The 25,881-nt window shown below is 48.7% G+C and overlaps 9 protein-coding genes and 1 non-coding gene across 10 annotated transcripts; 5 read left to right on the forward strand and 5 right to left on the reverse strand.

Annotated features, from left to right (window-relative positions):
• Positions 1 to 7: 7 nt before the first annotated feature.
• Positions 8 to 2,445, forward strand: GGS25DRAFT_442902 (alpha/beta-hydrolase). The gene is made up of 2 exons (XM_049258754.1): positions 8 to 1,183; positions 1,249 to 2,445. Exons 1-2 carry the CDS (start codon positions 676 to 678, stop codon positions 1,974 to 1,976), a joined length of 1,236 nt encoding a protein of 411 aa, XP_049112860.1. The 5' UTR covers positions 8 to 675; the 3' UTR covers positions 1,977 to 2,445.
• A 3,062-nt stretch (positions 2,446 to 5,507) lies between these two features.
• On the forward strand, positions 5,508 to 7,145 carry GGS25DRAFT_525237 (uncharacterized protein; the record flags this gene model as incomplete). The annotated part of the gene is made up of 2 exons (XM_049264743.1): positions 5,508 to 5,738; positions 5,823 to 7,145. The coding sequence occupies 2 exons, from the start codon at positions 5,508 to 5,510 to the stop codon at positions 7,143 to 7,145; spliced, it is 1,554 nt and encodes a 517-aa protein (XP_049112861.1).
• A 1,216-nt stretch (positions 7,146 to 8,361) lies between these two features.
• Positions 8,362 to 10,096, forward strand: GGS25DRAFT_443001 (uncharacterized protein). The gene has a single exon (XM_049258755.1). It carries the CDS (start codon positions 8,541 to 8,543, stop codon positions 9,726 to 9,728), a length of 1,188 nt encoding a protein of 395 aa, XP_049112862.1. The 5' UTR covers positions 8,362 to 8,540; the 3' UTR covers positions 9,729 to 10,096.
• Positions 10,097 to 10,375: 279 nt separating this feature from the next.
• On the reverse strand, positions 10,376 to 12,462 carry GGS25DRAFT_506303 (mitochondrial-processing peptidase subunit beta). The gene is made up of 5 exons (XM_049262297.1): positions 12,227 to 12,462; positions 12,031 to 12,156; positions 11,889 to 11,966; positions 11,125 to 11,810; positions 10,376 to 11,062 (listed from the first exon to the last, which is right to left on the reverse strand). The coding sequence occupies exons 1-5, from the start codon at positions 12,383 to 12,385 to the stop codon at positions 10,675 to 10,677; spliced, it is 1,437 nt and encodes a 478-aa protein (XP_049112863.1). The 5' UTR covers positions 12,386 to 12,462; the 3' UTR covers positions 10,376 to 10,674.
• A 513-nt stretch (positions 12,463 to 12,975) lies between these two features.
• GGS25DRAFT_443040 (glycoside hydrolase family 36 protein) lies at positions 12,976 to 16,124 on the forward strand. Its single transcript, XM_049258756.1, has 5 exons — positions 12,976 to 13,657; positions 13,707 to 13,905; positions 13,966 to 14,179; positions 14,238 to 15,626; positions 15,730 to 16,124. The coding sequence occupies exons 1-5, from the start codon at positions 13,092 to 13,094 to the stop codon at positions 15,945 to 15,947; spliced, it is 2,586 nt and encodes an 861-aa protein (XP_049112864.1). The 5' UTR covers positions 12,976 to 13,091; the 3' UTR covers positions 15,948 to 16,124.
• Positions 16,125 to 16,142: 18 nt separating this feature from the next.
• GGS25DRAFT_506306 (NAD(P)-binding protein) lies at positions 16,143 to 17,828 on the reverse strand. The gene is made up of 4 exons (XM_049262298.1): positions 17,525 to 17,828; positions 17,438 to 17,451; positions 17,174 to 17,365; positions 16,143 to 17,089 (listed from the first exon to the last, which is right to left on the reverse strand). Exons 1-4 carry the CDS (start codon positions 17,542 to 17,544, stop codon positions 16,302 to 16,304), a joined length of 1,014 nt encoding a protein of 337 aa, XP_049112865.1. The 5' UTR covers positions 17,545 to 17,828; the 3' UTR covers positions 16,143 to 16,301.
• A 386-nt stretch (positions 17,829 to 18,214) lies between these two features.
• Positions 18,215 to 19,947, reverse strand: GGS25DRAFT_443089 (aldehyde reductase). The gene has a single exon (XM_049258758.1). The coding sequence runs from the start codon at positions 19,323 to 19,325 to the stop codon at positions 18,243 to 18,245; it is 1,083 nt and encodes a 360-aa protein (XP_049112866.1). The 5' UTR covers positions 19,326 to 19,947; the 3' UTR covers positions 18,215 to 18,242.
• Positions 19,948 to 20,184: 237 nt separating this feature from the next.
• On the reverse strand, positions 20,185 to 20,271 carry GGS25DRAFT_t111. The gene has a single exon. It is a non-coding gene; the product is annotated as a tRNA-Asn (tRNA).
• Positions 20,272 to 20,463: 192 nt separating this feature from the next.
• On the reverse strand, positions 20,464 to 22,406 carry GGS25DRAFT_443123 (uncharacterized protein). The gene is made up of 3 exons (XM_049258759.1): positions 22,319 to 22,406; positions 21,691 to 22,231; positions 20,464 to 21,620 (listed from the first exon to the last, which is right to left on the reverse strand). Exons 2-3 carry the CDS (start codon positions 22,098 to 22,100, stop codon positions 20,957 to 20,959), a joined length of 1,074 nt encoding a protein of 357 aa, XP_049112867.1. The 5' UTR covers positions 22,101 to 22,231; positions 22,319 to 22,406; the 3' UTR covers positions 20,464 to 20,956.
• Positions 22,407 to 24,667: 2,261 nt separating this feature from the next.
• GGS25DRAFT_525244 (uncharacterized protein) lies at positions 24,668 to 25,880 on the forward strand (the record flags this gene model as incomplete). Its single annotated transcript, XM_049264744.1, has 4 exons — positions 24,668 to 25,298; positions 25,379 to 25,497; positions 25,579 to 25,795; positions 25,867 to 25,880. 4 exons carry the CDS (start codon positions 24,668 to 24,670, stop codon positions 25,878 to 25,880), a joined length of 981 nt encoding a protein of 326 aa, XP_049112868.1.
• Position 25,881: the final 1 nt, after the last annotated feature.

The following is a 25,881-nucleotide window of genomic DNA, read 5'->3' on the forward strand; positions in this document are numbered from 1 at the left end:
TAAATTCAGATATTTATATAATTATTACGTGAAGTTTTCATATATTAATTAGGAGGAGCCAGATTGGTGAAGTTATTCAAGTTTTTGTGCAAGCGTATTTATACTGCACATTTAGTTAGTTGCTGTAGCATACGAGGGGTTGTCTGGGGTAGTTAGAGGGTTGTCGATGACGTTGTAATACCTCTGGAGGTACAATACATACTTTATTCAACTGAACTGGACAGTGGAAAGAGCTCAATGAACCTTGAAAGAAAAGAAGCTTCTTCGATGCTTCCAAATATGGGTAATATAACCTAAGTTAGTAGATATGGGGTAATTATTACTAGGTACTACTAGTAGTAGGTATGTACCTAGTAGTTACATTATAATCTACTAACCTTAGGTACTTTGATCGAATATTGAAATCTTCAACTTGCACAACTTCAATGTTCCATGCCTAACATCTACGACACACTACACTATAAACATAAACACCCAATGTGTAATTCACTTGATATACCCTCCTTTCTTTTCATGCAGCAAGCTCCAACTATTCATTTTAATGATCATTTCATATATATAAGTACCTAACCTAGTAGGCAGTAGGGAATGTTTGGATATGCATTGTCCTAATCACTCATCCATTCGCATCAATGATATTTCATCCTGCCCTCCACCCCACACAAAACACCTTCAATGGCCATGCCCAGGTGGCTTCGAATCCCCAATCATGATGCTCTTCACCGTACCGTCACCCTCACCCGAATTTCCGTTCTAGGTATCCCAAGGACGGCCAGCATCCCATCATGGCCTTCCACGACACCTCGCATCTTAACACATGGGAGAGAATACCACGTAGAGGGCCTGATGCTTGCTCCCGTTATATTTAGTGGCTTATTCGTATCGTTGTGGACTTGGAAGTGCTTCATGATGGTCACTTTTCAGAACAAGATCATATACATGCCAGGCTTGCCGCCCAATGCACGAGGGGAGAAGATTCAAGATTACGCTAGTCGATGTGCTGGTATTCAATGGCGAGAGGAAAGAGTGCGCGCTACTGATGGCACAGATCTCGCCCTGTGCGTAACAGACGTAGACCTCGGTCCCAGCGCTCTCAGCAGTCCCAACGATCCCAACGATCTCAGACCTCCCAGTGCAACGTCTGCACAGCCAGGTGTTGCATTCTATATCCTTTATTTCCAGGGTCTGTCCGCATTCTACTTCTTTGTCTTGTGGGGTACATCTCGATGAGCTTACCACCAGTAATAGGAAATGCCTCGTCAATCCCCCCACGCTTACCTGACCTCTCTTCGGTACTAAGTATGCTAAAGAGGCACTCACTGCAGTGGGATGCGAGAAAAATTCGATGCACAATGGTTTGCCTCAGCTACAGAGGCTATTGGACGTCGCGTGGTCGGCCCACTGAAAGAGGTCTTAATATCGATGCTGCTGCTGCTGTTAACTGGATATCCCAGATACATCATGATTCCTACGGTGGGGGGGCTCACAGTTCCAGAACATCGGCAAAACTTATACTTTGGGGGCAAAGCATTGGTGCCGGCGTAGCTACTAACCTTGCCTCATTGACTCCAATGCCTGCAGATATACATCTAGACTCATTGGTCCTCGAAACCCCCTTCACCTCAATCCGCGCCATGCTAGAGGTTCTTTACCCACAAAAATGGTTGCCATATCGGCACCTTTGGCCGTTCCTTCGAAATCACCTTGACAGTTGGCAAAATATAGGGACCATATCCCAGAAATATAGAACCGCAGAGTCATCTCCAGAGATACTTATTCTGGAGGCGGCGAAAGATGAGCTTGTCCCACCAGAACTTGGCCAGAAGCTATACGAAAGGTGTTTAGACGTCAAGCTGCCTGTAACGAGGAAAGCTGTTGCCGGAGCTTTTCACAATGACGTATTGTTCCGAGCTGAAGGCAGACGAGCTGTCTCTGACTTTTTGTCGCGCAGGATGCGTTCCTCGCGTGGCTACTAATCAGTTCCATATCTAGATCAGCAACATAAGCGATGAATACTGTCCTCGGATGTAGACTATCAGCCCAGTTCTCAACAACCCCGATAGTCATGCTCGTTGTTAAAGGTGTAACTCACAAGTATCTCCTGTCAGACACTGGAATAGTCTAGGACATCCCGATGACCAGAGCATTGACTTTGAGGCTTATTTTGTTTAAGCAATTTCGACATGCCAAACACCCAACATTGTCTATCGAAGATCCGGCGTTGTAATAATTTCTATAACGTGAACTTCTTAGAACTAAATAATAGTTTCTGAATAGTTTTCGGCTTGTCGGTCAAATGGATACCATTCATCAACACTACATCAAGTCCAGATAATATTTTCGGATGTAGGCATCGTCTCGATCCCGTTCTCGGTAACGATAAGGTTACATCACTATATCAAGATAGTCTAAACAATTGCCACAAATTTCCCAAGGCGCCGTCGAGTCTGTGACTCATGAAGTATCAGAGGTGGGAGCTATCCTCGTAGCCTTCATGACTGGCGTGGAGGTTGCCTCAGGTATAGTCGACGTGGAAGCAGCCAGCTTCTTTCAACTTGATTAAGGCGTGACGAGCAGGCCCGCGGAGGCTCTTGTCAGGTACGGAATCTCAGCATACTTGTCTTTTGGCTATTATTGCACGGATCCTCGGTCTTTCTGTAATGAGGTCGATGCGAGATCCAGCTTGCTCCAACTGGGGGGGATCCAATCACTTCAATTAAAGGGGAGGGAGAAGTAAGGAGGAGGGTATTGCTTTGATGGTCGCTAAAATACTTTTTATCCTCTTATTACACTTATTTCAACCTCCAAAGACTCCGATAATCAAAGCGCCTTCACACATCTGGCGTTGACGCCTCTTCTCGATTAACATAAAGGGGGAGTCTCGTCTCGGCCATCGTTTCCTTCAACATCGGCCTAGAGCGCAGGGAAGTTGCAGAAATACCTAGTACCTGTCGCTAATACGCAGGGAGGCTTCATTATGGAACACTCGTGGATAACTACCAGTTCGTCGATTATTGGTACCTCGACATGGGCCTGAATTTCGACATCGACAGTTTGAAAAAAGAGTTGCGCAGCTCTGTTAGACTGGCTACCAACACTCTGTTCATACTTCTTCCCCCTATCATGGATGGGAGAAGTTTCGCGGGGCGGCCGCGCTGGGCCAAAAGTCTCAGACGGCTGCTTGTTTTTCTCTGCCCCATCCCACACTCTCGGAGAGATCTTTGCGCATTCCCACATGGTCTTGATCGAAGGGGCTGGAGTTGGGCTAATGGCTCTCATGAGGAGACTACCAAGGAGGTTGCCCCGTTGAGTGCCTGAATCTACGAATGTAAAGGCGATGAAGACTTAGTAAAGTGAAAACCGAATTTGGCGGGTATATTCTCCTTTTCGCATTACGTTTGACTGAGTGACTGGTAAGCAACCTTTATGCTGTAAATTTCCTCTTTCCGTTTCCTTCACGTCCTGTTGCTCCAGCGTCTGATACCACAAAGAGATTGGCATACTTAACTCATAGTCGTTCCACGACTATAGCTTCGAAACACATGCTCCGGGACTGCCTATTCTACCGAATGTATAAAAAGACAAAGCGAGCAGTGTTATATTGGATGAGACGTTGCTTGCGATTCGGGCCGGAAAGGCACCATGGTATTAACGTAGCTAGGCCGTTGCTAGAACGGAAATCAAACAAGCCACCTCCGGGTGGTTGTGTACGGCCGTCAAGTCATTTTCTATTTGCGCGCTACGAAGTATGAACCACCATCAGGCACTAGGCAGGGAAGATAACTACATAACTGCCAGGTACTAATGACGTGGTGTCGTTTTCGGTGACTACCCTTCTCATGGCGACTGACTCCGAGTTTATTAATTCCATCAAAAGGACTCCTAAATGTCCGGGAATTTAACTTCGGCAGCACAAATGCCTTTTCGTGGGTGGTAATGATCAGTTAGGTACGGTAGCTAAGCACATCATCGTTTGATTTTAATGAGGGTCGACACCAAAATGCTTCCAAGGTTGGGGGAATCCCACCGCCGACAAGCTGTATGCAGGTGCCCCTGATTGGCAACTGGCAACTGGCAACACAGGCCTAGCATTACAAAATGCTGTGACGAGGTTGACGCCATTGTGCCCCCCGATGTCGAACGTTACGAGAAATCCGCTTTTACAACTCCGGCTAATGAGTCCCGGGGATTTCGGGAGGAAAGCCCCGTAAGTTTATTTTTTCTTCATTTGTTTGAGGTGTGTGTGTTTTTTGCGAAACCTCTGTAAGAATTGCCCTTTTTTATTTTTTTTTATTTTTTTATTTTTTTATTTTTTTTCTTTTCTTTTTTTTTGTCAAACTTCTATGAATTTTCATGTATGGCTTATGTATTGAAGAGGTAGGTAAGTACGTACCATATATATGTACGACGGAATAAATAAAGATTAATTATTGAACAGAGTGGCTAAGACAAGTCTAGGCACGAGAACAATCCCAAGATTGAATGTTTCACTTCCAGGTCACCTATCTAAATACTGACCTTGGGAACTAGGCACTTACCCGGTAGTTCTAGCTATATACCGTAAAATGACACGCCAATTAATAACGACACAACGTTAATCCCACCACTTTGGGCCTTGGACACTGACTGTTACATGCATTGTGCATGCATTTATACCCTCGTACAACATTCAGGTTGCCATGCTATGTTACTCCGAATAATTATAATCCAGGCGACCAATACGAGAAGAGTATTCGTGGTAGTAAAGTGATAATATTATCATGTATCCTTCAATGTTCGGGGTTGGGGATTTTTACTTGCCTACTTGCCTATGTAGGTAGGCACACTTATACTATCCTTGCTTTTCCTAGAGGCATCTAGGTTGTAGGTATGTACTGAAACCTTTGAACGTCGCGTGTTACCACGCCATGCATTTCATAGTCTCTACGCCAATAACACGATAGTTAGGTAGGTACCTACTACGCAAGCCACAACGGGTTCCTTGCTTGTGTTATCTTGTCCGCGTAAATTGTTTCGACGATACTAACGTACGAAAAGGGGAGATTTACCTATTATTTACCTACTGTAGCCATTAAGCCAATGAAGGTTCCGATAATCCTCCTATCGACACCTTCTCCCGCCTGCAACATATATCACAACAGTATCACATTCTCTCAACTACTTACCTACATTACTTACCTTGTGTAGTGTGATATATTCCCGTGGGGCCCATAACTCGAGAATGATGAAGATCGCCAGGGCATGTATAGTGTATATGAGTCTTGGAAGTGCTACATAAGTCCGATCCGTTCGCCAAGCCGTGGGTTTACTTGACCATTTGCCCGAAGGGTCAACTCGTCACTTTATAGAATACGCCGACTAATCTAATATCCAAGCCTCCTCATGTCCTATATCATCTCTATATGCAACCCGACATGTTGAATTAGTGGTTTCAAAGAATCACGTCTACTTTTCCAGTATTTTCATGACAAGAAAATAGCTGAGCTCTATAACGGCAATCGTGCAAGATGGGTAACCTGCTCTCGAGAAATGGGCAACGAAACCCCCCTTTGACAATATCGTCCGACACGGTCATCCCACTGCACCGTCTCGACGATACTCCCATGACTAGAGCGGTTATCGTGGAGTATACAATGAGATTCGATGATGTATTAGACTCCGATAAATTACGCCTATCTTTGGAGAAGCTCCTCAATCGGCGTGACTGGCGTAAGCTTGGCGCCAGGTTGAGACTCAATGTATGCTGCCGTCCTTTACTACGCCTTGTTCGAGTCTTATAGTCTTTGATGCAATGGGATCGAAATAGCTAAAATGGGTTACAGACTGATGGGAAACTCGAATATCACATGCCGGAATTCTTCGATGAGACACGACCGGCTTTTGTTTATTCCCATGTGGCACATGACTCCGGGATCGCTCAACATCCAACTGGCCGTCGACTACCTAGGGCTACCACTAAGCCTACCATCTTCAGCGATCCAGAGGACTTTGCGCCTTTACTCCGTAGGTGGGACGCACCCCGATACCTTGATGACTACTTGTACACAGACGCACCACAGTTGAGCTTGCACGTGGTGTCTTTTACTGACGCCACTATCGTCTCGCTTTCATGGCCACACACTTTTCTCGACGCGATGGGACGGAGAGCACTCCTGGACGCATGGGTCGCTGTCCTCGAAGGTAGAGATGAAGATGTGAAACCACTCTACGGCGTCTTCGAAGACCCACTCGAGTCACTAGGGACAAACCCCCAGGAGCCTTACGTGTTGGCCAAGCGTCGTTTATCTCCAATCAAAGCCTGGTTCTTCGCCGTCTTTTACATCTGGGCGACCATGTTCTGGCACCGCGGGGAGGAAACCCGCATGATATACCTGCCGGCGGCGCATGTCAAGGCCCTGCATAAAGAGGCACTGGATTATCTTGCCACGCAGAGCGACGATGACGGCGAGAAGCCGAAGGAGGAGAATAAGGTTCAACCGTTCCTTAGTGAGGGTGACGTGCTTTCTGCCTGGATCTCACGCCTGGCCATGTCACACCTGCGACACGCCAACCACGTGATATCCATTATAAACGCCTTCGGCCTGCGCTCGGTGCTCGCTAAGGACCTGCTGCCCCCGACACATGCCTACGTCGGTAACGCCGTCGCCTGCGTGTGCGCATTCCTACCCATGAGCGACCTCTTCAACAAACCGCTCGGCTACATCGCATCAGCGGTCCGCCGCTCGATTACCGAGCAGGGCACCCGAGCGCAAATCGAAGCGCGCGCCGCGATCGACCTGGCAGCGAGCAAGAAGGGCAAGATCTCCGTCTTCGGCGACCCGACCATGATCCCGATCATGATATCCAACTGGACGAAAGGAAAGTTCTTCGAGACGGACTTCTCGGCCGCCGTGGTGGCACGTCCCGGCGACGGCACGGAGGAGAAGCGGGACAGCAAGGAGATCGGAAGGCCGTCGTATATCCAGCCGAATGGCTTGACTAATGGCGTGCCGATACGCAACTCGTTCCCGATCGTGGGCAAGGATGCCAAGGGCAATTACTGGCTCTCGGGCACCCTGAGGGTCGGCCTCTGGGGCCGCGTGCAGGAGTTGTTGGATGAGGAGTTTAATCGTTTTGCGCTGCGCGAGCCGAAGGTTGCGGCTTGAAGCATAAAGGGGGTGGGGGGTGACTGGGTCTGGATGGAATACTTGGCAATATGGGATTTGTGAGCGTTCTTTTTGTAGATATTGAGTACTTACGTGGGTAGTAGGTGTCTATCTTTTCTGTGGGATGGGATGTTTTGGATAAACTGTCATGGTAAATACCAGGTACCGGGTAAGCAGTGTTTATTTCTGGCGTGGGAGCAGTGTTACCTATATTAATACTTGGCTATGATTGGGATTTTCCTTCGTCATGTTGACTACCTGGGTACACATCAGGATATGGGGTTTAACATCAGTCATGCATACCTACGAAGGAGTATAATTGTATCGCGTCTTAGGAATATTGCTTCATCGTCGAGTTCATAAGTCCTAGCTAGGGCACTTCGAAAGACTAGGTATGATAAAGAATATAGTATGAAGTACAGCTATAGATTAATAGCCGCAGGTTAATTGTATCTGGAGTAGTTCCTTTAATGCAGATATTACTCCATCTCACCTGGAATGGTTAAAGTCACCATTACATTTACCGATCGCAGTAACAGCTGTCGTGGTACTAGTACACAGGGCATAGTCACTTAAATGCCACGACGTGTAATTTACACCCCAACAATCTTTTAAAAATAAATAACATCAACTATGTCTCCAAAAAGGATAATACACTAAGAGACAGGTTTACATGAGATTCCACTAGAGCTCGAAAGCTTTGGATCTATCAGGACTGACACAGACCGGCAAGGGGTACCAACGGTGGCCGAGTAACCACAACGGACTAACGTACGCTGGATATGGTCTCACTTGGAGGAGACAACGGGAACAGTTAGAGCATCATCATGTCTGGCTTTTTATGGTTTGATACCTAGGTAGGTATGTAGAGTACGCTGGAACGGACGTGGCCCTGTCCCTCTCATGGGAGCAGCAATCCATATACTGGAGTCGCTCTACGTGCCGCCCCGATGGAGGTTGTGAGGGCAGGTCTTGCCCCTTTACAACAGCGTTAGATATACCAACCAACTCACCAGCCTACCAACCCAACCTACCAACCAACATCGGATTCTACAAAGAACTTATCTGTTCCGGAACGTTTAGTGAATATAATAATGTGTTCGCGTCTCTTCCAAAGGAAAGAGAGACGGGTCAAGATGGGATACGAAACGAATCTTACATGAACTTCTTCGTCCGATATGGCAAATGGTCATGGTTAGCATAACAGTCATGGCTACCTAGTATGCATGTCTGATGAAGAGCATCTGACACCCGTACTCGAGACCAGGAGTTAAATTATTTAAATGAGAACTCTTTTACGCTTCAAACCTAGCCAAACCCTTTGTGCCATGCCTAGCAGATCCGTATCGCCTCCTTTTAGACCATACCTAGGTACTTATCTATCACCATCTCAAGATGCACCATACAAACTCTACTCAAAACCAAGCCCAGTACTTAAAGAAAGACACGATGGGACGCCCCCTATCCAAAGACATAAACAAGGCCAAGCAGGACGAGCTCCTGGCGCAGTGGGAAGAGCGACAAGCCGAGGCGCAGATGCTCCGGCTGAGACACCGCCTCGACCCCCATGGCTCGTATCCCCCAGCAGCACCTCGACAACCACAACAACACCGCGAAGCGTCTGCACGCCAGGATCAACCCCCAGCGAGAAAACGCTCGCAGAGCGCGGCCGGGAATGGGGATAGGCCGCCGTCCCGCAACAATCGGTCGTCTAGCCGTCGCCGCGCGCAGTCTACCAACAGGTCTCGGGAGCGTAGCAGACCACCGCCGCCGCTAAGGCCGGCGTCTAGCTCGGGATACCCTTCCCCTCTCCCCCCCCCTCCTCCTTCGCACAGCTTCCTGTATCTATACAGCTACGCGCGGCCGTCTCACGCACCCGGAGCGATCTACGCCCCTCCTCTACCATACGCGTGCACCCCTCCCGGCCAGACCCCTATGCCGCAGCCCCCTGGATCCTTATACTACCCACCTCCACCACCGCCAGGCACCTACCCCCAGCAGGGACCGCCCCCGCCGCCTGGATCGCGGTTCTGGTATCCCCCGCCTCTGCCTCCGCCGCCTGGTTCGCAGTTCCGGTACCCCTCGCCCCCATACGTGCCTCCTCCGCCGAGCGCAGGTAGACAGCACGGTGGTCCTCCTCCTCGTCCTTGCGGGAATGCACGGTCGGGGTCGAGCCAGCCGTCTAGTCGTCTATCTCCGTCTTCCACCCCGACGACGACGACGACGACAACGACGACATCGTACAGCAACCTAAGCCCAAACCCAAACCCAAACCCAAACCCACGCTCACGCTCACGCCCACGCCCATCAGCACTCAGAAGCCCACGCCCGCCGACTCCTCCGCTGAGAAGTGCGCGGAGGATGCCGAGCGCCTCGCGGGAACGGTCGCGGGAACGGTCGAGATATCGGGACGAGGAGATGCAGATGGAGCGGGAGCGGGAGTGGGAGGAGATAGAGATGGAGATAGAGAGGGAGAGGGAGAGGGAGAGGGAGAGGAACAGGTCCGTGTCCCGTCCCCGAACCGTGCGTTTTCAGGTGCGGGTGGAGGATGCGGATGAGAGTGAGGATGGGGGGAGGAGGTAAGGGGGGTAGGGAAAGGGGGGGAATGTGGTTTGGTGGGGATGGGGGGAGAAGAGCGATGAGTAAGGGTTGGTAGACTTGGCAGAATGATTATATACCTACCTACCTAGTACCTACTCATATTTAGATAGGGGCAGCTGGTTCTTTGATTTTTAATGACACTGACTGGCACCTAATTCAGGCATGTAATTAGGAAGCGTGTTGATAGAGAAAATCTAAGAGTGTGGAATACTTACTGCTTGAGTACCTAGGTAGGTACGTACTTATATATGAGGAGCTATGTATCGTGCTTAGAGCTACGCGTAAATGATACTTACATCGGTGAATTAAGGCACGAAGGCTGGCTGGCTGGTTGGTTGGTTGGTTGGTCGGTTACTACCGGTACCTAAGGTAGGTTTGTAAGTAAATAGGAAAGCAACCTCGAAGGTTTTCGCCCATGATCCATACCAATTCACCATACTTCAAGCACCGAGACAATCCCCACCATAGTGAAAAAAATATCCCGTTCTTGTAAAACGTCTTACCATACTATATTTCTCGTGCTTCATGAACTTCAAAGTTATCTCCATGTCTTAGAATTAATATACGAGGAACCCCCCATGTAAAATGCACATGTTATGCTAGTATTAAGATCTGAAAGACGGGCGATCCTGTACGGGACTTCAGTTAGAGTATTGTATTAATCTCAAAAGCACTCGTAGAAACCTGACACACTCAGAACTTGTGCTGCTAGTCAAATTCACTTGCGTAAACACCCAGGCAACATTATACAGTATGAACGAGCGAGTATCAAGTAGCACACGATAGAAAACACATCTATAGACTCTTTGAGGGGATCTAACAGATGAGAAAGTCTTTATGGTATGGTACAGCGAAGTGCGTGATTATCTGATACACTCTATGACCGGGTCCCCCCCTTTTTTCGATCCGGCCCCCAATCACTGCCCACTTAAAAGTTTCGGCTCATGTCATTTCGGATTCTCTGGTAGTCTAGTAGTCCCTCGATACTGCCAACCGCACTGATGGCAAGGTCCTGGTCCCATAATTTTCGTTGGGCAAAGTTCATTACATCCTTCTCAGTAATGAGGTCAATCACTGTCTCAATCTCACGAGGGCTTCTTCGGCGACCAGTAGTGACGATTTGTCGACCAATGTCTTCCGCGATAGCCGATGTGTTGTCGAGGGAGAGGAGAACGGAGGCCTTCAGCTGTGCCTTTGCTCGCTCGACTTCAGACTCGGTAACATTGGTTGAAAGTCGAGACCATTCTCGAAGAGTGAAGTGAACTAAGTCGTCGAGGGTGGTGAGTGAGTCACTGACTAGGTAGATACCCCATAGACTAATGAATTAATTAGTGCCTGAACGATCTATTAAAAGATGAAAGGGGAGAGATATAATTACCCGGTGTCGTTGTAACTAGTAGAGAAGCTCATAAAACTGTTGGCTAGGTTGTTGTGGTGAACAAATGAGCTTAGCTTGCTTCCCTGGTGAGGGGCGCTGCCCATAGCCTTGTCATAGTTGCCGACAATAGCCTGGGTAACCAAGGCAGTGAAGTAGTCATCATCGTTCCAGCTAACACCCTCCACCGCGAGAGCGATGTGGGCGGCAGGGATCGTGTCATCGCGGATTCGAACCTCAGATCCAATAAAGTTGGGGGTTTTCTTGGACTGGATGTAGGCCTCGTTGTGAGGAGACGTAGTAGGGAGACTGGAGAAGTTCTTCTCAGCTAGGGCGACAAGCTGTTCGTGCGGGATACCACCGGCACCAGCCAGAACCATACGATCAGCTGTATAGTTGGTCTTGATGTAATTAGTGAGCTCGGTGCGGGTGATGTCGCGGATATTTTGTCGCGGTCCTAGAATTGTGCGTCCCAAAGGCTGGTGTGCGTAGGCAGTAGCATGAAGATGGTCGAATACAACTTCGTCCAATTGCTTCTCGACTTCCTCAGATTCACGAAGAATGACGTCGCGTTCTCTTTCGATCGCAGAATGGTCGAGCTTTGAGTTCTGAAGGATATCGGCGAGGATGTCGACACATTGGGGAATATCGGAATTGAATGCTCTGGAGAAGTATACAGTGTTCTCGCGCTGTTCAGGTATTAGTAAGTAAAGAACCAAGATATTGCTATTGGCAATATTTTATGTAAAGGCCTAATATTTACGTACCGAGGTGTAGGCATTGAGGTGGCCACCCATGTTCTCGATCTCGATCTCGATTTGTTGTTGGCTTCGCTTCTTGGTGCCCTGAGCAGATGATCAGTAAAATTTTACTGGGTAATGCAATGTAAGATCTAATTTAATTTCATACCTTGAAGGCGAGATGCTCTAGGAAATGTGCGGTTCCATTTGTCTCGTCGGTCTCGGCTCTTGAGCCAGCATCGATCCACACTCCCACGGTCGAAGTCTGCGCCCAGGGCGAGTATTCTGTCGCAATCTATATTTTGTTGATCAGCAATGGGCCTGAGAAATAGAAAAAGGGCACCATTGGAATTAGAGAAACCTACTGTCAAACCATTCTTCAATGTGGTGGTCTCAGTCTTCGCGCCGAGGACAGACGTCACTGGAGTTGCAAAACCTCTCTTTAATGGTCGGATAAGGGAATTGGCAGCAGAACGGCTGCGCATGCCCTGCGCAAGGCTGAATGCGAGTCTCCTAGACGCCATTAGGGGTGTTGAGTTGAGAGGGCGTTATGGCGTTTAGGGTAATTATGTTGAAAGTTGAGCGGTTAGATTGGGAAATCGGGAAATCTTGAAAATCGTTCGGTTTCGGCTGTATGAGCTCAAATTTTGGGTTTGCACTGAGGCGTTCGAGTGCGTCAAGCCTCAATTTTCAGCCTGTCTGAAGCCTGTCCCACCATCTGAACCCCACCAAGTCTAGCTAGCGTCAGTAATTTGTGGCTTAGCACTTACAGTAAAGAATAATCAATCGCTGGTTGGTCAACGGCTTTTATGCCAGTCAACGGTGCTATTCGAATCCAGGTGGATACAGTGGGGAATTAATACCCAGGTACCTATTGTACTTGCCAGGTATTCGACGAACATTGGATGCTCTTGGGCTTTAATGTTGAACTTACCAGTGACAGTTGCCAGTGACAGTTGAACCTGCCATGCCATGCCATGTGCAATGGATATAACATTAAACTCAATTCAAGTTAACTTAATTTAATCTTCCACTTCATTCCTTGACTGAAGTCTTTGTTTTCAGTCCTCGTCTTCTCATGTTTCTACTTTCATATCATTCGTGGCTTAATAGAATGAATAACTTCACTTACTTCTGATTGTATCCAAAGGTGAATGTGACATCGATATCGACATCGACTTCAACTTCTACTCCCCCGAACTCTAGCTACATACAGCTACAGTTACCAAGATGGGGCCACACATATCAAGCTATCCACCTCTCGGACAGATCACTCAGCTCAAAGACCAAAATTTCCATTTAATCGCTCTTTTAGAAGTGGGAAAAGATGTCGCCAATGACCCTTGGGAAGTTGCTGTTTGGTATACATTTGACCATCATAATTGGTCCGAGAAGATCTTACCCCCCCTTCCCAGTAGTGATTGTCCACCGTCACTTCAAACCATCAATTCTTCGAACGCTCTCCTATACTTCTGTTCTCCTTTTTTCGCTTCCTCTCGCGTAAAATTCACTCTGAAATTCCGCAATAGCCATGATCAACCGTGGATGTGGTCTTACAACGTATCAGGCGTAACTAATGGCGTAGTCATTATCAACCAAGAGGAGTCTTTGGATGGAACTGAACAAAGTCTCTCAGATTTCATCCATGGAATCAACCCAGACTTGTTAGTTAAACCCGTAGCAAGTCAGACTCCTAATACTCGACTTTGGACTATAACTGCAACCGTTGGCCCAGCTGAGGAGGACCGTTCCACTTATCACAATATAGAACTCGGAACCCCATGTGGTTATATGCGGTGAGTCATTCGTTACAAAGTGTTGAATCAAGACACTAATTAACTATAGATATTTTGCTCTAGTTCGGCACGCCTTGCCATGGCTAGGTCCCAGGCATGGTAGCGATACGATCAGCCTCGACAAGAATGCTGTCATGTGTTCCTTTCTCAACCTTAATGGACAACATCTTGTCTTGTTAGGGATCAGCGATGTGGCCAACGTAATGACTCTTCTTCGGAGTTCGGATACGGGCTCTGTACAATTGCATGTGAGTATATCCTTTCTTCTCCTTGTGTGTGGTTATCGTCATCTTACACTTCACATATAGATCCGCAACGATGCCGAAACCGATTCAGACGGTCTTGTTCTGGCTGCTGTAGGCCATAACTTTGAAAGCGCCATGGCTGCTGTAATGTACCACGCACGTACTATTCCTCTGACTACCGGAAGTGATCATGGAAATTCGACTCCGGATATCCAAACTGTGAGTAATGATGTGAAAGCTCAATGGAATGAGAATTGGTACGACGGACTAGGATATTGTGAGCCATGTACCCATTAACCATGTCTTTTCAACAGCTGTGACTAATATATAGCTAGGCACTTGGAATGCCCTGGGACAGCGTCTCACTGATGAGAAGGTGATCCACGCTATTGAGACGTTGGCGAAAAACCACATCAATATCAGCAGTCTCATCATAGACGATAACTGGCAGGACATTGATTACCAAGGTGGAGATCAATATCAGCATGCTTGGAAAGGATTCGAGGCAGAGCCTACTGCATTCCCACATGGTCTCAAAGATACAGTTTCTCGTATCCGATCAAAACATCCTGGAATTAAACATGTGGCCGTTTGGCACGCTTTGCTAGGATACTGGGGAGGCATCTCAAGTGACAGCGACCTCGCCAAGAGGTATAAAACAATACAAGTCGATCGACAAGATGCTAGTGCCCAGGGGCCCATGACTGTTATTGCCAAAGAAGACGTGGGGCAGTTTTACAACGATTTCTACCAATTCTTGTCTGATTGTGGGATTGATAGCGTCAAGGCTGACGTTCAGTATATGGTTGATACTTGGATTTCTGCTAAGCATCGCCGAGAACTCACCGAAACATATCTAGACAGCTGGGTGGTCTCTGCCCTTAGATACTTTAGCATCAAAGCTATCTCGTGCATGTCGCAGACGCCACAACTCCTATTCCACCAGCAATTACCACACAACAAGCCGGCCATGGTTGCGCGAAATTCAGATGACTTTTATCCCGATGTTCCCGATTCGCATCCATGGCATATTTTCGCCAATGCCCACAACACTCTATTAACTCAGCACCTAAATATTCTACCGGACTGGGACATGTTCCAAACAGATCACGAGTTTGCGGGCTTCCATGCTGCTGCGCGTTGTCTAAGCGGTGGACCGATCTACATCACCGACGTCCCAGGGAACCATAACCTGGAAATTATCAACCAAATCACCGGGACCACAACTCTAGGAACGACAGTCATCTTCAGACCTAGCGTCCTAGGTAAAAGCATAGATGCGTATATCGGCTACGACGAACCCAACATACTCAAAATCGGATGCTATAATGGGATGGCCGTGACTGGGACGCCGATCCTAGGGGTCTTTAATACCTCTCGCCAATATTTGCGAGAGATCATCCCCCTCTCCCGCTTCCCCGGCGTTCTTGAATCCAGTATGTACGTCGTGCGTGCCCACCGCAGCGGCTTCGTTACCCCGGCTCTAAAGCCCGACAATCCCACCGCCGTGATCCCCGTGCAATTAGACGTGCGAGACTACGACATCTTGACCGCTTTCCCTGTGACCTGGTTCGACAGCGAGACTAATGGTGGAATCCACGTTGCTAACCTAGGTCTAATCGAGAAGATGACAGGGGCAGCTGCTATCATGGCAAGCCGATCCGAGCTACAACACAACGGCAGGGTGGTTTTGAGCACGTGGCTTAAAGCCTTGGGAGTCCTCGGTAAGCCTTCTTCTTCTCCCTCCCTTTTCCTGAATATGCGTATATGCTTTTCAATGAATGATCAGTTCCTCATAAAAGAAAACTAACCAATCCACTTTGAAAGGTGTGTACATCTCATGTTTACCCGATATGTCGATCGAGCGAGATTTCATAGCTACGATGAGGGACGAGCCAATCCCTGCTCACACAGCCAGAGTCAGTGAAGCCGACGCCCATGTGTTGAGCATCGATATCGAAACTGCGTGGAAGGAGATGGGGCTGGATTCTTGGGGAACCAGTGATATCGAAGTCAAGGTGTATTTCGATATCGAACACCCTTGATAATGAGAAACAGAATACCTTGGTGCCTAATGCCTACCTAGTAGTTACTCGGGGTATATAAGTATATATGCCTCTTGTTGGTAGAAGGGCTTTAATGTTAGCAAGAAGGCATAGATTAGATGATTACAAGACGAGCATGAAGTTACGAAAATGAATGAATGAAAGCAGATTGGTACACTTATGGGATAGGCATAGATATTCATGTCATGGGCGTGAATGATAGATTAGCTAGGTACCTAACCTACCAATAATTGGCATGACAACTACCTACCTAACTTGAAAACATCGTAAAGCGAAACCAGCAGCAAGCCAACTTAAAAACCTCTCCTCCGAGCTCCTAATCGAATTCGACTTTCAAGCTTTTAGTCCCAACCTCTTCGCCTCAAACGCCACCGCCGCCTCAGTCTCATCCTTCAGACTGGGGCTCTTGGGCGCCCAGCCAAGATACTTCCTCGCCCTCGCGGCGACGCTCTTGGAGTTGGCGCCGTAGCGCGGGGCGTCGACTTCCTTGGTGGCAGGCTTGGGGATGAGCCCCTGCCGGGCGGCCTCGTCGGCGACCCAGCGCGCGACGTCGCTCCACTTGTGCACGCCGCTCTCGAGGAAGAAGTAGGCGGTTGGCCCGAAGATCTCGGGGTTGCTGTTCTTGGCGGGGTCGAGCGCGGCCTCGACGGCGAGGACGAAGAAGGCGCCGAGGTCGTGGATGTGCACGTTGTCCCACTCGGTTAGGCCCGGGGCCTGGATGGGCGCGTGCCCGTTCGTCAGGGTGTACTCGATGAGCCCTGGTACCTGGATGCTGCGCTGGTTGGCGGGCCCACGGCCGGTGCCGTAGATGGTGGGGGGTCCGACGATGAGCGTCTTCACGGCGGGCGACGCTGTGTTCGCGCCGAGCACGATCTTGTCCACGTTCCGGTGGATGGCGCTGTCAGGCAGCGAGACGATGCGCTCGATGTCGTCGATGTCGTGGTATCGCTGCTCTGGCAAAGGGGCCTGCCCGTACCGCTTGTGGTCCGCATCGTACCAGGTCAGGATGCCCGTTCCGCAGAGGTGGATCCAGTAGCCCGGCTTTTCGGCCGAGTGCCCCGCCGCAAGACCTTTGGCGATGGCCTTTGCGGACGGGACGTTATCCGCCGAGTCAGCTGTGTCTATACTGAGGTTAGTATATCCCAATTACAGTTATATATATAACTATATGGTTGACTCTTATTTAAGAGGGGTGTCAAACATACGAACTACAACATCCGCTGCGGCGGCTTCTTTCTCAATAACGTCGGTGTCATCGAGTGTGCCGTAGACTAAGCGGGCATTGGGGTAGGCGGCGGCGACTGGTTTTCCGCGCTCCTCATTCCGGATGAGTAGAGTGTACTCGTACTCCGGGTGGGCTTTGTTTAGCGAGTAGAGGGCATCGCCGCCGATATAACCTGCAGTTTCCCTAATGTTTTAGCATGTAAACGGGTGAGGGGTGCTCTACGGGGTGTCTAAGCAGAACGTACCAGTTGCACCAGTACTGTTGTGGAAAATAAGGTTAGCTTCCGGGTCGTTCTATAAACTGTTCTCCATGCTTGAGGTACTGCACTTACAGGAAGATCTTGGGAGCCATTTTGCGATTATTGGTCGAGTGTTGTATAAGTGATCAGGGTGGAATTGGTGGTATAAGGTAGAATGATTTGTTTGTTTAGCAGAAAACAAATCAATTATTGAGGGGATATAAGAGGCACTTTATATATCACAGTAGGCTGTAGAAGCTATGAATATTGAAGGCATAAGATACCTTGATATCTACCTAGGTACCTACCTTTACCTTAGGTAGGTCGACTCCATTCAATATTGTATGACAAATTACAAACAACGTTTCGAGTGACGCCATCTAGGTCCCATATCCCTCTTTCCCTCCCCTCCCCTCCCCCCACTTACCCTTCCATGTTCACAGAGGGGAATAGATTTTACGTTCAGCTTAAGCTTTCCAGGCTAACAAGCTTTCCCGTACATGATTTATAAATGATGCTTCCCAACCTAGAACTTGGGAAGTTACGCGGCACGCATAGATGTAAGAACGGGACGCCAAATACCGACCACGTGACTGACAACTGTTTGAAAAGGTACATTTCTTTGTCAACTCGGTCAATTTCATTTCGTTCCATCACCAATTTTCTTAATTTTCTCGAATTTTCTCAGGGTCACCTTTTCCCCGATGCCCACGCCACTTACATGCAAAAGTCCCCCCTTTACGCTTTCAAGGTAGTATGCCTAAGCTAGCTCTAGAGTACATCCTCCTAATTAATGGCTTAGGTATGTACTTTATGTTAATACCAATCCTTCTGTGTTCTCCTTAATACTCTGGTCGAGGCTCGTCCATCCATGGCCTGTACATCTCTTGAGTAATTCTTCGGCCCTTTCATTCGCCACCTTGCTCTGGTCTTTAGGCACATCAGAGACATCCTCGCCAAATCTGCGCTCGGGGCATACCGTTCTCAGCCCGTGCAAAATGGAATTCCAATCATAAGGATATGCAAAGGCGAATAGCCTCTCGCCCTGCACATCGGGATACACTAGCGCTGCGACGTGCAATGTGGCATCATCGCGCACGTTAACGTAGTACTGTGGTATTAGGCCCGGAAAATCCTTCATTCTCAGGCCTTCCCCCATTTCGAGTAGGGCCGGGATCCACAATCCCGTAGTCCGGTAGCCTTGGTTGACCGGGTCAATGGACGCTCCGAAGTTGGCACTGGGAATCACTGTGTTCAGTGCAAAGGCGGGCTGATGCTCCCGCATCCATTGCCATGCTGCCTGCTCGGCTTTGGTTTTGCTTGCGAAGTAAACGTCTCTGAGGCGTTCCTTCACATCAGGAGGTGGTAGCCCGTATGCCTTTTCGACCGAAGCTTCATTCCAGGTGTCCGAGTCGACCGTGAAAACCTTGTTGGGAACAAAATATGTGCATGCCCCCGAAGAGGACGTTAAGACCACCCTCTTAATCATCGGCTCCTTCGCAGCCGACTCTAGAAACCGAATTGTGCTGTCCACAGCAACAGGAACAGTGACGTGAGGATCGGTGGTGTCCATTATCGGTGCCGCACAGTGCACGAAGCCGGACGCCCCCTTGGCAGCTTCGTCGAATGCGCCATTTTGTACCATATCTGACACCTCCAACAATTCAAACTTGCCTGGTCCATATTTCTGCTCAAAAAGGGGTTTCACCCATTGGTTCTTGGAAATACTTCGGACAGTACCACGAACACGATATCCATACTGCAATAGCTGGTCCGCGATATGACTCCCAACAAAGCCATTGACGCCCGTCACCACTACCAGGGACCCGGGGCTCATTGTAAGCTTGGAGTTGTGGGTTCCAAGCTTCTGTGATCCATTTGATGATTCCGTCATGATGAAGGTGGCGATATGGCCCAATACTCCTCGAATCAGTTAACGTTTATTTGAGCAAATAGACCTCGATGCACGACAATTCGCTTTACCCGTCATGAAGAGTATCTCGAGACCCGCTACTGATTTATAAGCCATCTTCGGTGAACGTCATATCTCCGCGACGGCATTGACTTGTTACGTCTCATTGTAGCATGCCGGCATAGTTCGTTCCAATAGGGTCGAAGGCTTGTGTAGGTTCCAGACCGTATGGCTAGGCTACCCGCATAGTATCCTACCTTCTATGTAACCTTAGATATGCTTACTCATAAAGCCGAGCATGAAAGCCACATTTTCATCCATGTGATGCCAGATACTGCATCGTTAACCTTCCCACACTGTTCGTTTACTTACATGATCTGAGCTTGACTACTTGAATTGATTGATAATACAAGAAAAGGGGCTGAAAGCACTTTATTGATACTGAGAGAGAGAAAGGCAGGCAGCTGTCCACAATGTTTGGGGTAGGCCCCTACATATACAAGATGTCCTCCTGACCTGAACTTAAGGTTCCTATCAAGGGGCATGCATACCTAGGTAGGTGTACCCAGTAAACGTACGTACATATTATACAGCTCATTCAAACCACCAAACAAACATACCTACATACCTTCGACTAGCTTGGTCGGAAAATGTGACCAGCCAACGGGTCTTATATACATACTTATCCCCGTTTGGCAATGGTGAACAACGCCATTAGTATGGGATAAAAGGAACATATTTGGCATTGGAACTTGGCCAGTGCTAATAAAATTTCTTTAGTAACATCCAACGGGCTTGGTCGTGCTAGGGACGAGATGTAAAAAAAAAAGCCAAAAAGTAACTGCCCATCCTGGGGTCGAACCAGGGATCTTCTGATTTTACTGCTTTTACTAACAGTCAGACGCCTTTACCACTGGGCCAATGGGCAATTGATACCAAATTGATTCTTAGCGGAAACTATATAGACTTGTGCGCAGGCGGGGTCTTTGCGGGCGTAGTTTCCCCGAGAAAAAGGCGATAGAAGGGCGCTAACAAATTTTAGTCATCTGCTAAGGTTAGGGCATTTAGGGTCCGGTGACATAATTGGAATGCCCGGAAGTTCAATAACTAACTAACCTTAGGCTCTTCTGTCTAAGTCCAACATCAACTGGATTTACTGTATCCTGAAAGCTCCTACGGCCTGTCTATCTACAGAGATGTTCCGTGGCATTAACGTACAAATATACTATGGACAGATTCATTGGTGGGACCGAAATGAGGTTTCTTCTTTTCTCATATGCTGCTCGCACACCTGAATACCTACCCCACAGACGGGACAAAACCGAAGTTATTCACCATGCAGCATACTTAGGTAGGTCTAAATCTTTATGGTAATGATGGATATGAGTACGAACCCCATATCCAGAAAAGTTGGTGACATTACTATGAAACCCCCCTCGAGACCCCTACTGATGCACGCCACGCCCCCTATAATTATCCAAAGCGCCATGAGACATCCATTCGTCAACCCATCCATCCATCCACATCCCTACCTAGGAAATAATAATACAGCCAACTCCCCCCCTTTCCAAGTCAACCAGTCAACCAATGAAACCGACATGACAAACCAAAACTTAATCATCTAAAGTCCAGTCAAGAACAGAGCTGTACGCCTTATCTCTCGTCACAGCACCATTGACAACTAGCTGCTGCAGGTCCGTATTGAAGCAGTTGTCCACGGTCTTGGCGCCGTCGCACACCGAGAACAGCGTCTTGTCGCTCATCCGGCAGAACGTGCCGTCCGCCACGTTGACGAAGTCTGGTCCGACCGATGTGTCGCTCTGACAGAGCCCCTCTGCCGAGTGCTGCGCGCTCTTGCTCATGACTAGCCGGTTCGTGTGAGGGTTGGCGCTGGCGCTGGTGTCGTCCGTCCCGTTCGCCCTCCGATACTTGATGCCCTCTTGACTGTGCCGGAACCGGGCGGAGACAGGATTCTCTGATGGAGCGTAGGAGATGGCCGTCTCCCGCTTGTTCTTGTTGCTAAGAGTCCAGTGGGTGATGGTCTTGGGGTCCTTGACGTCGGTGTACTGGTACATCTTGAAAGGGGGCCCCTGGTTGCACAGGAAGTCACGCTTCTGCTTCTGCTCGGCCGCGTCGGTCGGCAGGGTCTCGTCTTGCTTCTCTACGAACTCCGGCCAGTGCACTTGGAACCCCGACTGCGGCTGGTCGTTGTTGCCGTCGATCCAGAGGCAGTCGGGTTTTCTGTTGCCGCCCTTGATGTAGACGTTGGAGTAGTACCTTTAAGTAGGGTTTTAGCACGAATGTTTCTTTTTCTCGCCCAGTGGCTTAGGATGAATCGTTAACTTACCAGGATCCGCCACACTCGTGTCCCCAGTCGCCAACCCAAGAGTACTTTTCGTTGCTCGGCCAAGTGATAGAGACATATGCAATGCATATGGCATCCTTGTTGGCCGAGAACAATGCATAGGTCGGCTGCTGGGTGGAGTCCCCCTTATGGTCTATTGTGATATCGCCGAAGCCCCCATCCTCGACCTTCCCAGGATCGGTCTCGATGCCGATGAAGTCACCGGCCTCGTTGAACAGCCGGACGTCTGGAAGATCGCCTCCGGCATTGTCAAGACCGCCCTGGGTGTCGAGGCCCACGGTAACCCTCACCGAAGACCCGACGGCCTTCTGCTCGGGGAAGTTGTCAACGCCGAACTGGAGGATCCCCAGAACACCTGAGATCACCCCGATGGCCTCGATGACTCCTGCCATTGTGCGTGTTTCTAAAAAAGAGTGATAGAAACGTTGAAATCGTTAAGAAGTATAAAAAAGAGTGTATGTGATTTCTCAAAAACGAGTGTGAGATATTCAACGTGTAACGAATGTATTAGTTGGATCCTAGACTTCAACAACTCAGCGAAAGCGTCTGGTCTGATGCCGAACTGATCATTATTCGAACAAGCCCAGGGAGGAGGGTTTTATATACCTACCTAGGTAGGTATTCAAGATCCAACTTAGGACTATTCACTTCCTCGCCCCCATCTCTCCCGAATTGCACTTCTCGACCTAGTAATCCATCTATCTAGACACGAGAAACCAACCCTGGCCACAAAACCACCTGGGCACCCAAAAGGGATCCAAGATTTCATGCGGGCAGCGGGACTATACCGCATATACAACTCTTACGCAAGAGAAAAGAAAAGAATTTTCAAAGCCCCAATGTATCATCAATACTTACTCTATACATGCCCAGGTGTAATTACTGTAACTCTGATAACAGCCCATCGAGGTATCTCGCATGATTACGTACAGGATCAGCGACGAGACGTCTCGTAAGCAGGCAAGCGGGTGGGTACCTGCATCTCTACACTATCTACATCTGATCTCTATCTCTACACGTGTAGGCACGCATGAAGAACGTGCACGATTGAGGCTAAAGTCTGGCCAGGGGGATGGGAGTGTTCAAGGCTTCAACTCAGCCTCCATCACCGAATGCAACAGCTCATTGCCGTCTCGGGAAGGTCTATCCCATGTTTAACACGAGATAGGGTTAGATGGGAAAAAAAAATAGAAGAAAGAAAAGGGGGGAGAGGGGGGGGGGGGGGGGGGGGGGTTGAGCAAGATAGGTGCAGGGGGGCCAGGGTTCGCGATTCACTACTATTAGTGTTCCTAGATTTCGAACAGGATCACGCACGTTAGATTTAGATTGGCAAGAAAGCTTGAGCTGGACAACCCTTAACTACTCATATACATATTACCCACATACCATAATACTAGGTACCCAGGTAGTATTCTTTCATGCAAGAAGCCAGCCTTATACCCTTTTCGAGGCGCAAAAGAAGACTCATGTGTTTCACATGGCAACGATCTGCGCACATAACTAACAGTCGTTAGTTGGCGCGGCGGACTCTGCCACAATGCCAAGAGATTGGAAAACTCCCCGGCTTTATTCTTTGATGTCTTTTCTTTCTTTCAGGGGGAGGGACTGGGACTTGGGACTTGGGACTTGGGGTTTGAGGGGTTTAGTTAGGGGTTTAGGGTTCTAATTATAGAACACCTGATCAAATCAGATCAATAGTTATGGGTTGAATATCGCTTTTTTTTTCTTTTTTTTCTTTTGCACTTTAACTACTATTACCTACCTACGTAATTTACATCTCATATAAGTTATAGGAAATACATAAGTAGGCAAGGTAGGTATGTACCTAATACTAATAATCAGCATCCAAATCTCTCTCTATTAGTTAAGTTCAATGTTAGTTAGCTAGGTTAGGTAGTTATTATCTAATTCCATTTCACGTAACACACACACACACACACAGCGCCGCGGCTATCGCTGATTACTACATACGTACAAGTACAATACAATAAATGTAATTACAATAAGTTAAGCCCCAACTCAACTTCAAGCGCCCTTACATCATCAGGTTCTGGGTGCCTGCCTGCATTTGTCAAACCCCCCTAACACAAAAAAAAAAGGGGGGGGGGGGGATCCCTACCAAGAACCTGGGAGCATGCATCAAGGTAGGTATCAATCAACCTTGAAGGTTAGTTACCAACAACAATACTTCATTCAATGTTGAGAAGCTCCCTTACGTTTACATACGTGCGCTCATGCAGCTTTTTTTTCGGCTGTCGCGTTGACTATTACCTATATACATACCTAGCTAGGTATTAAATATGTTGGTGGTCAATGAAGCCTGGAGCCTGCCTACATGTACCTATCTACTGGCGACATTTGATTGTAGGCATGCATGCATGCACCCACCCAGCAAGCCGCCAGAGACGCTGGGAGCATGGGAGCCACGAGCCGAGATAACCTCGAATTCCATTCCATTGGATTGGGCTATGTTGTATACCTATACTAGGTACCTAGTTCACTCTATTCCCACATGATGCCTTTCCTGGGGTAGACCGTCGTTTGCCGCTGTTGTTAAGGCTTTGACTTGGGATCACCCCTTTCCCTTGGAAAAAGCGTCAATGACCAGCTCCCTAGTTAGCGTAGGTAATTATAACAATCTTCTCTTATTCATGTCCTTCTTCTTCCCCATCCCATCCCATATCCCAGATTTCCCGTCTTCCCCCAATTTCTTTATCGCGAACCTGGCAGTATAGTATATATAGCCTTACCTGTCCAGGCGCCCAGGTGCTTGCTTGGTAGGGACACGGGATCGGCGGCATACATAAATACGAGACAGCCTTTGTTTGCCATCTTCTTGTAGCCCTAGGACATATACCTATATATATCTTGTTCAGAGTGTCGCTCCTTTCCCTGTCCGATCCCACCCCCTTCACCCCCCTAGTCCTTTCAAAACTCCCACGTAAATAATAATACCGACATGAGGGACCTCCGCACCACTCTTCTCGCTTTCGCTTTCGCAGCCACTGCGATCGCGCAAGACCTCAGTCAGACCATCGTCGGATGCGTCGACCTCGAGTGTCCCGCGGCGACGGACAACGTCAATGACAACTGCACCATCGCAGACACTGGATCTTTTTCGTCCGTCGGGCTGACGCGCGTGCCCCTTGGTAGTGGTGACAGCAACGGCACCAACAGCGCGACGCTTGCGGGCATCTCGTGGGTCAAGGCCTTCACCGTCGCCAGCGCCGGCGATTCACGAGCCTTTATCAGCTCCTTCTACCTAGGCTCGCCGCCGTCGCTGCAGCCGCAGCTGAACGCGTCTACCGGCGGATGCGCCGTCTTTATGCACGGCGCTTCCAGCTCCATCACGTTCGGTGGTGAGCTCAACGGCACCTCCCAGGGAACATGTGCGGATGCCATGGGCGCCTCGTGCGTGGATGCGCTCGTCTCGCGGGCTACGACTCTGGTCGAGGGATACCTCAGAAATGCCAGCGTTGGAGTCACCGTTGAGAATACTTGCGAGAAACTGCATAGCGACTTGGAAAAGAGTAATGACGAGGCGTGCCTCCCGGTCTCGCAAGGATTGTGGAGCAATTTTACCGCTGTCGGTAAGTTCGGGGCTCGAAGCTGAATACCTACCTATAGGAGATAGCCCATCAGCACAACTAACATATGGCCATTACTTTAGCTCTAACTGGAGATGGAGCGCCACGGCCTATCACTGCGCAGCAGAACTCATCCGCGAATTGCTGGCCTGTGACCCCGAAGCAGGACGACCTAGCGCTAATACGCCAGCAGGCTACTCCTGTATGTCACTTCTTCATCCCTCAATGCTTCAATTATTGCCCAAGTTCTGCCTAGTAGGTAGCCTAACATTCAGTCAATTAGGCGAGCGACTTAATCAGTGATATCGAGAAAGCCTTATGGGCAATCACTCCCATCATCACTGTCTTTTACAACGCAAGTAGTGGGAGTGTGATTACTGGCGTCGATGCTTCCATGTCATGTGTCAAAACCATGGGGCCTGCGAGGGCCTCACTCGACACTATGAGCAATGGAACAAGCAATGATGAAGGTGGTGCTATTGCATTATCGTCATCTTCCGGTTTGTTGACTGCTCTTTATGTGGCTATAATTGCCTCCTTGGCTTTATATATGACATGACGAGCCTCGCAGGTTGGGAGACTTGAA

The sequence above is a fragment of the Hypoxylon fragiforme genome, assembly GCF_022984875.1.
Source record: "Hypoxylon fragiforme strain CBS 206.31 chromosome Unknown GGS25scaffold_9, whole genome shotgun sequence".
Lineage (NCBI taxonomy): Eukaryota > Fungi > Ascomycota > Sordariomycetes > Xylariales > Hypoxylaceae > Hypoxylon > Hypoxylon fragiforme.

Excerpts from the sequence above, each read along its gene's own strand:
- GGS25DRAFT_442902 (XM_049258754.1), top strand. The coding sequence starts at position 676 with ATGGCCATGCCCAGGTGGCTTCGAATCCCCAATCATGATGCTCTTCAC. Across the intron at positions 1,184-1,248 it reads CTATATCCTTTATTTCCAGG|GAAATGCCTCGTCAATCCCC; the intron begins GTCTGTCCGCAT and ends CACCAGTAATAG.
- GGS25DRAFT_443001 (XM_049258755.1), top strand. The coding sequence starts at position 8,541 with ATGCACCATACAAACTCTACTCAAAACCAAGCCCAGTACTTAAAGAAA.
- GGS25DRAFT_506303 (XM_049262297.1), bottom strand. The coding sequence starts at position 12,385 with ATGGCGTCTAGGAGACTCGCATTCAGCCTTGCGCAGGGCATGCGCAGC. Across the intron at positions 11,967-12,030 it reads TAGAGCATCTCGCCTTCAAG|GGCACCAAGAAGCGAAGCCA; the intron begins GTATGAAATTAA and ends TCATCTGCTCAG. Across the intron at positions 11,063-11,124 it reads ACTAGTTACAACGACACCGG|TCTATGGGGTATCTACCTAG; the intron begins GTAATTATATCT and ends TTAATTCATTAG.
- GGS25DRAFT_443040 (XM_049258756.1), top strand. The coding sequence starts at position 13,092 with ATGGGGCCACACATATCAAGCTATCCACCTCTCGGACAGATCACTCAG. Across the intron at positions 13,658-13,706 it reads ACCCCATGTGGTTATATGCG|ATATTTTGCTCTAGTTCGGC; the intron begins GTGAGTCATTCG and ends AATTAACTATAG. Across the intron at positions 15,627-15,729 it reads TAAAGCCTTGGGAGTCCTCG|GTGTGTACATCTCATGTTTA; the intron begins GTAAGCCTTCTT and ends CCACTTTGAAAG.
- GGS25DRAFT_506306 (XM_049262298.1), bottom strand. The coding sequence starts at position 17,544 with ATGGCTCCCAAGATCTTCCT. Across the intron at positions 17,090-17,173 it reads CGCAGCGGATGTTGTAGTTC|ACACAGCTGACTCGGCGGAT; the intron begins GTATGTTTGACA and ends ACCTCAGTATAG.
- GGS25DRAFT_443089 (XM_049258758.1), bottom strand. The coding sequence starts at position 19,325 with ATGACGGAATCATCAAATGGATCACAGAAGCTTGGAACCCACAACTCC.
- GGS25DRAFT_443123 (XM_049258759.1), bottom strand. The coding sequence starts at position 22,100 with ATGGCAGGAGTCATCGAGGCCATCGGGGTGATCTCAGGTGTTCTGGGG. Across the intron at positions 21,621-21,690 it reads CACGAGTGTGGCGGATCCTG|GTACTACTCCAACGTCTACA; the intron begins GTAAGTTAACGA and ends CCCTACTTAAAG.